We start from the raw sequence: 12,327 nt of genomic DNA on the forward strand, positions 1-12,327 counted from the left end.
GCTGTGGATTTCCGAGGGCGCCTCGCAACCAGCCTTCCACATGGGCTTGCAAGTCATCACGGCGACCAAGTGCTCTCACAGCCCCGGGGACTTGGCTGTGTCATCTCAACAGTTTCCTGCCAACAGGCCCAGCCGGGCCTTCAGGTGGGACTTAAATCCTTGCCTCGTGGCTTCCCACCCCCCAACACTTTCCTGACGGAGAGGATGCGGGGGGCTTCGGCCCCTCAGCCTGAGCGGCCAGATGCTCACAGCAGCGGCAGCCTGGTGCCGGGGTCTGGTGTCGGGGGCCCATGGTATTGGGGGTCCCAGTGTTGGGGTCCCCAGTGTTGGGGGAAGGCACGGTGCGCCCTGGCCTAGCTCATTAGCTGTCCCCGTGGCCGTTGGCTCGGGGCTTAATTTTGGAGAAGGGTGTAAACCAGGATGCTGGGGCAGAGGAGAACCAGAACACCTGGGGGGTGGAGCCGGCCCCCTTCCCGGGCCCCCTTCCGGAAACAAGCCGCGGAGTGCCCGCTAATGAGCGCACAGGCACGCGCGGGGCCGCGAACACTCGGACACACGCACGTGCTCTGGACCGGCTCATTCTGGGGGGGAGGGGAGTCCACGAGCAACACACCCACGGGCCTGCCCACGCAGAGACAGCCCGTCCTGGGGTCCTTGAGGGGGACGCAGACGTTTCAGCGAGAAAATAAACTGCAAGGTCAAAACCTGCAATTTGCTCAGGCCACGCTGGTGCCCCCCAGAGACCCCCAGACCAGCCCGTACATGGGGGAGGGGGCAGCGGGGTCTCCATGGCCGGCGTCTGTGCCTCTGTCCCTTCTCCCCAGGGAAGGCCTGGCCTTCACGAGCGGGAAAACTGCCCGTTTTCTGACGTGACGCTTTACTTGGCAAACGCCCCTTCGACGCAAGGGGACTGCGGGGCCGGCCTGCCCGGGCCACCGGGGAGTCTGCTCTGAGCCCGAGAAGCGAGAAGGGCCCTGTCCTCCGGGAGGTCACCTTGAAGGGGGAAAAGCCGGGGCTTCCCTCTGGAGCGGGCAGGGCAGAGGCCAGAGAGGCGGGAGCTGCCCCGGCCACGCCGGCCACAACCCGGCACAGGGCTGCGGGCCGCGACCGCCGCAGGGCCCGCCACGGGGCTGTGGGGCAGGCGAGGCCGGTCCAGGCGGCCACCCCGCGGGCCCCCCCGCCCCGCGCACCCAGGCAGACCCCGCCCGCCCCTCAAGGCCGCTGGATCGGGCCAGGGCCCGCGCCTTCCGGGGTCTTCTCGGCCCGGCCTTGGGGCGGCGGCCGGCTGGGCCTCCCGGCTCCGCCCGGACCCCGCGTCCCGCCCGCGCCGCGGGCCCAGCTCAGCCCGAGGGCCACGGCGGCCCGGCCGGCCCGCGCGAGGAGGGCCTGCCCGGGGGGCTTACCTGCCGCCGGCTCCAGGCGGGGGCTCGGGCGCCGCTGGTTCCGCGCCGGGTCAGCCCGGGCCTCGAGGAGACGCGGGCGGTGTCCGCGGCGGGGGTCCTCGCGCCCCGGGGCGGCGCCCCGCAGCCCGCGCGCCTCCTCAGCGGCCTGCCGCGGCCGCGCCTCCGGGTGTGGCCGCCGCCAGCCGTCTGGGGCCCGACTGACCCCCGCGAGGCCCGCGGCGCCCCAGGGCTGAAGCCGGGGCCAGCGACTGCACGCGCGCCCCCCACGTGACCGCCCACGCGCGCGGACAGCCCCGCGGGGCCATCGCCGCCCACGTGACAGGCGCGCGGGGGCGGAGCAGTCGGGCCCCGCCCCCGCCCCGGGCCCCGCCCACCACAGCGCTGCCACCCCCGCCACGGGCACGGCCCCGCCCGCCTCAACTCAGGGCCCGCCCGCCGCCCCACGCAGGCCCCGCCCACGCAGCGCAGGCCCCGCCCACCCAACGCAGAACCCCGCCCAGCAACGCGCGGCCCCGCCCACCGCACGCACGGCCCCGCCCACCCCACCCCACGCCTTCCCGGCCCCTCCCCGAACCCTGGCTCCACCCCGCGCCCCCACCCCGCGGCCCCTCCCGCTCCTCCCGCCGGAGTCGGGTCGCACCTGCTGGAGGACGCGGCGGGGCGGCCCCGGGAGCGCGTGGACTCGCCGCCGTGTCCCCGGGAGCCGCCCGCGCGCCGCCCCTGCCCGGCTCGGCAGGACAGGAACGGGGACCCCCCCGCCCGCCCCCCGCCCCCAGCCCCCGCCCCCAGAGGCGCGGCCCAGTCAGGCGCTGACGCACACACGAGGCCGTCACAGCTTTTACTGGCGGGAAACGCGCTACAGACACCGCGGGACGCGCGCGGGGCTCCAGCCGCGTCACACTTTTCAATATGAAACAGGGGGCATCTCGCGGAGACGGGCCGGCCGGGCCCCCCGCGCCCCCCGCGCCCCCCGCGCCCCCCGCCCGCGCCGGGGCGGAGCGCAGCCTGCGGGCCCGCCGGACCCGCCTGCCGGCCGCGAACCCGGCCCGGCCGCTCCGCGGAGGGAGCCCGGCCGCGGGTGTGCATCTGGCGGGAAGGAGGGAGAAGCCCGCAGGCCGCGTCCCGCGCGCACCGCCCGGCCTGGGAGGGGCCGGCGCCCTGGGGAGCGGGCGGGGTGGCCCTCGGGTCAGGGGCTGTCACCAACTGCCGGCTCCATCGCAGGCGTGAGCACAGTTCCTCCTCGTTAAAAGAAGTCTGAGCAAGATAAAACACGGTTTCCACTTTATGATGTGAGGAATCGATTGTAAACCAGAACCAGGGAGAACAGCGGTGAAGACGGCGGCCCCGGCCCGTGCGGTGCGCCCGCCTCCCGACCTGGCCGGCCCGCGGGCCGCCCGGCGCCGCTCGGGCGGGGGACGCCTGGGGTGGCCGGCAGCTGGGCCGGGAGCCCGTCAGGCCAGCCCCAGCGCCTTGGCCTCTGGGGGAGCTTCAGCCTCGAGGCCTCTGGCCCTCGGCGTTGTTCCCCAAGGCATTTCCAAGATGCCGCCACAGCGAGGCAGCATTTGGATGAATCACATTTCCCCAAATGAAAAAAAGGACAACAAACGTGTGTGCACGTGTGCGTGCCTGTGCACGTGAGTGCCTGAGTGTGCATGTGTGTGCTGCACACCTGCACACCTGCATGTGTGCACCTGGGAGTGCACACCTTTATCCGGAGGCAGTGCTTAAAATCATAGCTTAAGAACATCTCTATCAAAAGTCTAAAGTATGTAACGTGTAAATTCCTTTGGTTTATCAAGTAAATGTTAAGGCATTTCAGATTCCCCTTAAAGGGTTTACTGCTTTCTCAAATTATATTCCTTTTACCTATGTAGAAAGTTAAAAATACAGAGGTGAGGAAAAAAAAAAAACCATGCATCATCACTGCATTTCACAAAAGCACTTTTTCTGCAACCAGAGAAGTTTCTAGTAGATGATGAAGGGCTGGTCTCTCCACAGGGCGGCAGGGAGGAGCAGCAGCAGGACGTGTGAGCCCCTGGACACGGGGTGCACGCAGGTGAAGGCGGGGGCACAGCCGCGGGCAGGCGGACCTGCAGAGACAGGGCGGCTGGGTGGGGACACACGCGGGGTGCAGCCTGGACTGCCGGTTACTTTTCGCCCTTGTTTTACTAACAGGAGCGGCATCTACTGATTGGCAAGAGTAGCTATAAAAACTCATTCTCTAAAGTGATTCCAGGCTTTGTTCATCTCCTATGATTTAACTTTAATTGAAATTGGGAAAGCAACTTAATCATTTTGAAAACAACCGTACATACTACAGGCAATTTTGAGATAATCCCACAATTTAATTAAAGCTCCATTGGACGAGAGTTTGGCAAATCTGTGTTTGTTTCTGTTTTAAGCATCTGTAGGTAAAGGAGTTCTGATTAACACAGAAACACGACCCAGGCAAGCCGGCAGCCGGGTTTCCCTGGCGACTGTCTTGCAGGCTCCCCGCCGGAGGCGCCGCCAGAGGGCTCAGGGCCAGCTCAGGTCGGCGCTGAGGCTCCGGTGAGCAGGAGGCCGGGCCGCTTGGCCCCGCTGACGCCCACCTCCACTCCTGGAATATCCGCCCTCCAGGCCTGAGCAGAGGGCCCTGTGCGCTGGGCTGAATGGGCAGCCCCGGCGGCTCCAGCCTGTCCACCCTCCACCTCCACCTATGCCGGTCACTGTTCAGCACCGGGACAGGTGGGCGAGGCCATAGGCCTGCCCGGTCTATGCAGGCACCAGCCTTCCAGGGCGCGCGGACCGGGCTCTGCAGGAAGCTTCCGTTTGGGCTTTGAAAGGCAAAGCCAGGTGAGCAGGCCAGGGCAGCACGAGCTCGGGCTCACTGGCCCTGCCACCCCCAGGCCTACGGCCGCTCCGAATGGCTCAGATACTTAATTTTCGGTTTGGCCAATGCTGACCCGGACGATGTCCATCTTTCTGCTTTTTCAGGCATCTACAAGATTCACCTGTAACATCCAGGTGGCAACAAGTGGCCTTAAAGGCGGGCATGGCTGCCCCTCCCCAGTCGCATTCAGGGTATGTTCTCCAAGCCGGCACCTCCAGTGCGAACCCTGAGCCCGCCCAGCGTGCCCCTGCAGGGCCCCCGCCGGCCCACAGGCCCCCGCGGGGAGACGCAGGCCCACTCACCGCTGACTCTGGGGATCCGGACCTGACCGCTGCTGGCCCCGTCGCCCCCGGCCGTGCTGGCCTTCACCTCCACCACGCAGTCCTCCTGCCGCGGCAGCAGCAGCTCGGCGCGCGTCTCGTTGGTGCTCAGCACCTGCGCGCGGCTCTGGCTGCTCGTCCTGTAGAAGACCTAGGACACAAGGACACGCGGCTCTGGTGGGCCTGTCCCCGCTCCACGCGCCGGGTCCCACCCCGGCCAGCCCCAGCCGTCCAGCAGCTCCTCCGTCGAGGTCGCGGGGAGCCCACACCCTCCCCAGGGTGGGGCTGCGCGTCGTGGGGGGCGCTGGGCCGATGTGGGGACCCCCGGTGGCCGCGGCCGCTGTGGTGGGGTCTCTGGCTCGCCGGTACACGCAGCAGCCAACATCCAAAATTCCACACGAGGAACCAGGTCGCTTAAATCAACATTCGAGAAATCACCTCGCAGGAGCACCTGCGTGTAGGCGGCCTGTCATCCGCATGGGAGCTGGTTACAGGAATCAGGTCAGCAGCGTCCAGACCCGCCCACCCCACTCGCCTTGTAGCCGGTCACCTCCGACTCGTTCTCCGCGGCGGTCACGCGCTCCCAGCGCAGGAGGACCTTCCTGCCGGTGGCGTTCCAAGCCACGTTTCCTGGGGCCTGGCTGGGGGCTGGAGGGCAGAGAGAGATTTCAGCAGGGCCAGCTGACAGGGAAGGGACAGGAGGGCGCAGTGGGCGGGACAGGGGCCGCAGGGTGAGGCAGGAGGGCGCAGCGGGCAGGGTCTGGGGCCTCAGGGAGAGGCGGGGCACCGAGTGGGCAGGGGCCGAACCATCCCTGGGGAGCCCCCTTAGACAGAGTCCCCTTAGAGGCCCTGCGCACTCCTGTCCTGGAAAACGGAGGCTGGAGCGGCCAGGGGCTCCACCTCCTCGACGAGGGCTGATGTGGACGGCCGGGGAGGCCAGGCCGGGGCCCTCTGGGCACACAGAGGCGATAGGAAGGGACCCCGAGCAGGTAGAAGTGACGGCGTCCGCGGAGGAAGAGCAACAGACTCTGTTTCAGTCCTGGTTTACCAAGTTTAAGTCAATTTGGAGAAAAATAAGGCAACACACTGCACACTAGTGAGGACTTCGCGGTCACCACCAAGCTCCGAGAGGACCGGGGCTTGGGGCTCAGCTCCAGGGTCCCCAAGATGGGGCCCAGCCGCATCCTGCACAAGGGATGGCCACAGAGCCGGGCCTGGCGAGCAGGCCCGTGCTCCAAAGGGGACGAGCCCCGGGGAGGGGTGGACGCGCTCGGACCACAACCCTGCTCAGGGCCACCTGGGGTCTCCCAGGCCCAGGCTCATGCCTGCATCATCATTTTGCTCTCAGTGCGGCTCAGTCATGAAACTGCCGCCGTCCACTTCCACCCACCCGTGCTGATGTCCGCGGATGTGGGCTCAAGGAGCCGGACCTAAGGGCCGCGGACCAAGGACCGCGGCCTCTAAGGGAAGGAACCCTCCGCCGGGAGCCGCTCAAGCCGCCCAGGGCAGCGCTCAGCAGGCAGCAGCACCTGGCCTTGGGGAGGGACGCCCTTCAGGTCGCAACCTGCGTGGACAGCGCCCAGGCGTTGTGAGCACCACCGGCCAGACGGCTAGCGGGCAGAGAGTGGCCTGCGGAGCGTGGGTGGGGCCTGGAGCAAGTCGGGTACGTCATAGAGGGGGTGCTGCCTGCGCCCGGCGGGCAGGACTGGGTTGCGGCCATCTGGGGGTGCTCCTGGAGTGTGGCCTCCCCCCAAAGCACGTGCTCCTGTCCATCCTCCAGTCCAGGGACAGGCAGACATTACAGCAGGTTCCGTGTGCAGCTGCCTGATGTTTAACACTTTCTGTCAACTCAAGTTCTACTTTTGAGTATGCAGAAATAGGGAAAAGACGACAAAGGCTACTTTAACTGCCGCAGAGAGGCAGGACACGGCTGTATTTAGAGGGCTCACTGGCGGCCACTGCTCCCCAGGGGCCCCACGCACCAGGGGTGATACCTCCCCACGAGACCGGCTGGACACCATCACCACTGCCTGGAGCTGTGGACAGCCCGGCAGGGAGAGTCTCCTGTGGGCAGGGGCCAGGACACGCCCAGACTGAAGTACCCGTGAAGAGTGGCCTGCAAGCCGGTGTGACAGGCAGGTAGCCTCCCCTGCCACCTGCCAGGACACGGGGACAGCCTAGCCGCTCGGCCGGGAAGAGGCGCCAGCGGAGCGGGCACTGCCTAGCGCAGGACCACAGGCGGGCTTGGCTTTTTGGCTTTCCGTCTTCCCAAATGGCAGCGGCAGGCCTCTTTCCTCTCCACGGCGCAAGGGGGCTGTTAGAACAGGGGGCTGCCTGTCTGGACCCCGTGATCTCCTGGTGGAGACACAGCAGCGTCCACTCCCAACACAGGGCCTGAGAGCCCGGCCCCTGCCATGCCGACCAGCCACTCTCTGGACAGCGTCCTGACTGCCCAAGTAGGCCTGGGGAGCCCAGGGGAGGGGCTGCGGGGCTGAGACGCCCACCTGTGACCGACCGGACTGAGCGCGGGTGTTGGCACACGCCAACCTGGCACCCCAGCCACCTCCCCACATACGGGGCCCCGCTTCTCCCAGTATCTCTGCGAGCATCGCAAAGTCCTGCAAAGTCCTCGTGGCTAGAAACTGGGGCCTTAAGGATACAGCTCAACGCCTGCCTCACCGTCCATCCCGGGCCAGACACGACTGTCCTGGAACGCAGCCTAGAATGCCAAGGAAGACGATCTTTCTTTGTTCAAAATGGCAGGGAGTTCCTTGACCACAATCTCCACCGCTTTGGGTAATAAAAACTTGACACTTGAGAAGCATAAGCAGAGCGGTCACGACTGACGAGAGAATTCCGGGGCGGGGGCAGCGTCTTGCAGAGCCGCGAGGAAGCTAGGCGCCCCCCCGCAGCTGAGGGACCAGTAGGTCCCTCCCCAGCTCACAGCTGACTCCAGGGCACGTGGCTGTCCCTCCCCCAAGCCCGCAAAACCTGTGACCACAGGCGGGGGACCCGCGCCCGAGTCTGCGAGCAGCACTAACCCCGAGTCTCCAGTGGTGCGTGTAGGTGGGGTGCACAACTCAGCGCTCATGCCCCAGCCCCAGGCCCCACAGCCACCCCTGACCAGCCTGTCCAGGGGACAGAACAGCCCGGAGGTGCTCCTGGCAGCAAAGCCCATCTGAGGAGGCAACTGCGAGAAGGAAGCCACATGGACAGAGTCAGGGGCCAGTTGCCCTGGGCCTGGCCTGGACAGGCTGTGATGGCGGCAGGAGGGGGCTGGGGGAGGGAGGGGGGCCGAGGACAGAGGTCTGGAGGGTGGGCGGATGACAGAGCAGCGGATGGCAGGTGCGGGGCTGAGAGCAGGAGACCAGGAATGTGGGGGGGGCACACCAGGTCCTGCTCAGGCGGGCGCAGGGTGACCACAAACTTGGCTTTAGAAAGTCAGCGCGGGTCTGCTAGGCAGGACACCGCCCGAGATCGAAAGTCCCCACCCATTTCCCCTACCCCCAGCTGCAGCTGGAATCACCACTCGACTTTTCAGTTAAACAGCGGAATGTTTGCTCCACAAATTCCCTCTCCCAATCTCCAGACATAAAACTCTCCATGTTTCCTGTAAGAAGCCGTCTGCAGTTTCCATCAGCCCCTTTGAGCAGGAGAGTTCTTGGTGTCAGCGCTCTTTGGGTGAGGGAACAGAGACCTCTCTTAGGTAACTTGGAGAGCATAATTCATGCGTAAATGAGAAATACTTCTGAAAACCACAAGTATTTGGATATCAAAAATGAAGTGTTTAATGGAGCCACGACACTCAACGAGAGTCCTTGTGCTGAGCATCCATCACAGCTGTCGCCCAGCTCTGCACTGAGGTGGCGCCTCGCACCGAGACCCACGAGGAAGCCCTCGGCTGCCCTGCCATGGAACCTGCTCATTTACGCAGGACAGTGCAGGGCCCCCGGGAGCTCTGTGTTCTCAGGAGAGGCAGGCCTGATGGCCCCGGCGCTTGGGACTGGCCTGTTCTGAGTCCCATCCACCTCCAGCCAGATGGCCACTCCTCCTGCTGGGTCCCCGGGCTCCTGCCAGGCACGTGGGCAGGAGAGCCAGTCAGAGGGGCAATGTCTACAATCCAGAGGGGCAGACACAACAAGCAAGTCGCCAGGACGAGATTTCAGCTCTTCACGCTGAAGGCGTGATGACAATTCTTTTCATAGGTCATCGAACAACCTCACCAGGCTGTTAAATGGGATTTGAAGCCAAAGCCAGGTCAAGGGTCAGGATGAATCTTAAGAGCTGCCAGTAATGAGATCGGAAGTAGCATGAACAGACTGTTCACTGCAGCACCATTTACAACAGCCAGGAGCTGCAAACAGTCTAAGTGCTCAGGACAGAGCAGATGTGGTCGTGGACACAGTGGAATCCTACTCAGCTATGAAAAAGGCAAAGTCCTGCCACTGTGACTCCAGGATGGACCTGCAGGGAGTCTTGCTGAGCGAGGCCGGTCAGATGGAGAAAGACAACACCCCATGGTTTCCCAGCTACGTGGCGTATGGAGGAAATGGATGACACACTCCTGTTAATTTTTAGTCACATGTACCGGAAACATGTAATGTTATGATACGATCGATGTTCCTTCAATAAAAAATACATTTAATACAAAAGATGGTTTTGTTTTATCTTGGTGCCTTTGGAAAACTGGGGGCCCTTAAAAAATCAAGTGTTTAAAAATAACACATTCTTTATATGCAATCTTGGACTGACTGGGGAACGTAGGAGTTTCTGCCCCGTGCGGGGTTTCTCCCCAGCAACGCTCAGCAGTCACGCAGACCAGCTCGCCCGCATGGGCGGGGTGCCAGCTTCTGGAGCATCCCAGCAGCGTGGGAGTCTGGGCTCCTGGGACACCCCCCCCCAAGTCAGTAAGGAATAAAATCCCAACAAATACTGGTGTTCACTGAGCCACAGATACTTGACTCCCGAGGCGGAAGGAGAGGCCGGCACAAAGCCTGTCACATGTGAATACTGGCCTCCACTCACTCCATGACCTCAGGTCAGCTCAGGGACCAGCACCTGCCTCAGCATCCTCACCTCACCTCAAGTCAGGGAATGACTGAAGAATCAGCAAGGGACACAGGACACGCTCAGGGCGGGGCTGGGGACTGCTTCATGGTGGCTGTTCAAGTCACCATCCTGCAAATCCTGGAGACTGAGTGTTCACATGCTACCTCTAAATAGAAAGAGGCTGCTGCTTCTTAAATCTGCACCTCGCGCATTGCACATCATCCTGACAGCCTCACTGACTTATGCACAACCTCTCCCCTTGGTCGGTCACACCAGTTCAGTGAATTCTGATTCCAAGTCACACTTTTCTATAATCATCATCTCCTAGCAAGTAATCACATCCGCTATTAAGTCAGAGAACCAGCCAGACAAACTACTTTGCACATATTTTTGCAATCAGAATTTTTGATGGATGCTGTGCTTTGAATATATAAATAATGATGCACATTTAAATTTTACTAACTTGGAACTGTCATTGGGAATACCAAGCACAGTGAGTGAGGAGTTCTGAATACAGAGTATCTTCCGTTAAGTGTTCCCACACCCACAAGCTTCCTGGTCTGGTCCCCCCGTAAGTCATGAACAAGAGCTTGGGCCAGGCCTTCCCCAACAGTGAAGGAAAACATTCAACTGACAAGCTAGTTGGTTACTGGCGAATGTGCCTGGTAGAGGGATGTGTATGGTCTGTTGCTAAGCGTTTCTTCTGCACCGTCATTACACCAGGAAGTCGGCAGCCAAACTCTTTCACATAGAAAGTGCAAAGATACATATGCATGTTTCCATCAACCAACACTGGTTAATGAAAATGTGAAACAGTAGAATCATACTTTATATATACATATTTTAACTTATTCACAACACTGGTCATGTTAGCAAGTGTATTACTGATGTTCTTGATATGTTTAGAAAGTAAATATATGTTCTCATAAAAATTTGGGGATTACATGTGAAAATAAAAATGTATTAGTGAGGGCCTCCCCTGGTGGCGCAGCCGTTGAGCGCTGGGCTGCGAGGCTGCCCGCAGCCTCTGCAGCGCCGGTTTGTTCCCCGGCCACCGGCGAGGGTCCCACAAAAGAAATAAAATGTATTAGTGAAATTGATAGTCAAGCAAAGTAACTGCCCCACCCCATGCAAGGTCATCACGAGCAGACACTTTTACTGAGTTAGTAAATTTTGAATATAAATGAAGAAAACTGGCTTTTTGTAAGTAAGAGCATGTGATGGCTGAGTTGAAGCTACTTCCCCGCCTGTAGGATAGACACCGGCTCGTCACAGGCAGGCTAAAGAGGAGCCGAGGCCCCAGAGCACAGCAAACCCTCTCCGCCATCCACTGAGGCGACAGTGCCTATCCCAACGGCAGGGCCGTGGGAAAGCAGTGCAAGCAGGCAGTGACACCTGTGACGTGGGGCCAGGGCGCTGCGGTTTCCCTGAGCCCCACCACAGCTGAGCCAGGGGGAGCCCACCAGGGCAAGTGCACCTGCCTGTGAACACCCAGCTCTATAGGCGACGCCAAGTTCACTGGTCAGAGTTTCATCGAGTGCCAATATGTCCACGAGGACTGTCGTCTTCCAGTGGCCACCCTGGAATGTTCATTCACAACTTCTGAATGATAGAGCGAGCAAAGAGACCAAGATCACTCCGGCTTCCCTGCAGTGACAGGGGACTCATCCCTGCTTAGCAAAAATCTTGGGGCACAAAACAGACCTAAAGATGAGCCAACTAAACTGGTCACGTTAAGATGGACTTGGACAGACTTGCTGGACACCCACTAAGAGTTCTCAAGGGGGGGCATTCGTTTTCACCTGAGGTTTCTAGGGGTGCAGGGACCTTGTGCTGAGAGGTGTGTAGGGCTCCCTCTGGATGTGGGCTGCCCGAAATCAGCAACAGAGGAGGGACCACCCTGGGGGAAACCAGCTCCTCGTCATTCAAAACACAAGACCGTACGTACGGGTCTTCTCGGTGGTTGTGTTGACAGCGGCGCTGAAGGGGCCGGGGCCGGCGCTGTTGTAGGCGCGAACGGCTGTGTGGTAGGCCAGGTTGCTCCTCAGGCCACGCAGTCGGGCCGCTGTCTCATTTCCTGCCACCTTGACCTGGCTGGAGGAGCTCTCTTCCCCATCAGCCCAGTACCGCACCTGGCGGGCAGAGATGCAGGTGTGACCGTAACATGGGGCCCCTCGAGGAGGTGAGTGTCCACCCTGCACCCACCGCTGGTCCTGTGGGCCTTTCTCAGGACCTACTTGTACCAAGTGCCGCCCCAGGTCACAGCCACGGAAGCAAGGGGCCTGGACGGGCAGCAGACAGCGGCCAGAGTGAGCCGCCAGAGCTAGCGCTGAGCTCTGGCCTTACGGGATGTGGCTCAGCTGCTCCCGCCCCGGCCCTGACACCCAGGCCCACGGCCAGCCTCCCAGAAGCCCAGCCCTGCGCAGCTCCGCCACTGGCTGCTTCATCTCTTCTGCTCTCCAGCCACACATGGGTCTTTCTCTACGCTTATCTTTAATGGTGCCGGGGGCTTCTGACTTGCTCAGGGTCTCACAGCAGGAAGACAGAAGAGCCAGAGCAGCCTCTCCTCCCGATGCGGTGACTCCACTCCTGCGGCCGCCCTCATCTGGTCACCCCCGCGAGACACCCAGGGGCTCTAGGGAGGCATCTCCCATCCTCACCCCCCTCCAGGCATGGCCCCACC

The 12,327-nt window shown here is 62.1% G+C and overlaps 1 protein-coding gene across 1 annotated transcript in view; it reads right to left on the minus strand.

Annotated features, from left to right (window-relative positions):
* Nucleotides 1-2,877: 2,877 nt before the first annotated feature.
* Nucleotides 2,878-12,327, minus strand: part of CNTN3 (contactin 3) — a 63,167-nt gene continuing 53,717 nt past the window's right edge. The window contains exons 20-23 of the mRNA XM_037521922.2: nucleotides 11,593-11,776; nucleotides 5,131-5,243; nucleotides 4,578-4,746; nucleotides 2,878-3,493 (exon numbers count right to left, since the gene is read on the minus strand). Coding sequence (XP_037377819.1) covers nucleotides 3,369-3,493; nucleotides 4,578-4,746; nucleotides 5,131-5,243; nucleotides 11,593-11,776 — 591 coding nt within the window. The 3' untranslated portion in view covers nucleotides 2,878-3,368. The remainder of the gene's footprint in view (nucleotides 3,494-4,577; nucleotides 4,747-5,130; nucleotides 5,244-11,592; nucleotides 11,777-12,327) is intronic.

Source organism: Talpa occidentalis, unplaced genomic scaffold (assembly GCF_014898055.3).
Source record: "Talpa occidentalis isolate TD23 unplaced genomic scaffold, MPIMG_talOcc4v2.1 talOcc4.10, whole genome shotgun sequence".
NCBI classification, from domain to species: Eukaryota; Metazoa; Chordata; class Mammalia; order Eulipotyphla; family Talpidae; genus Talpa; species Talpa occidentalis.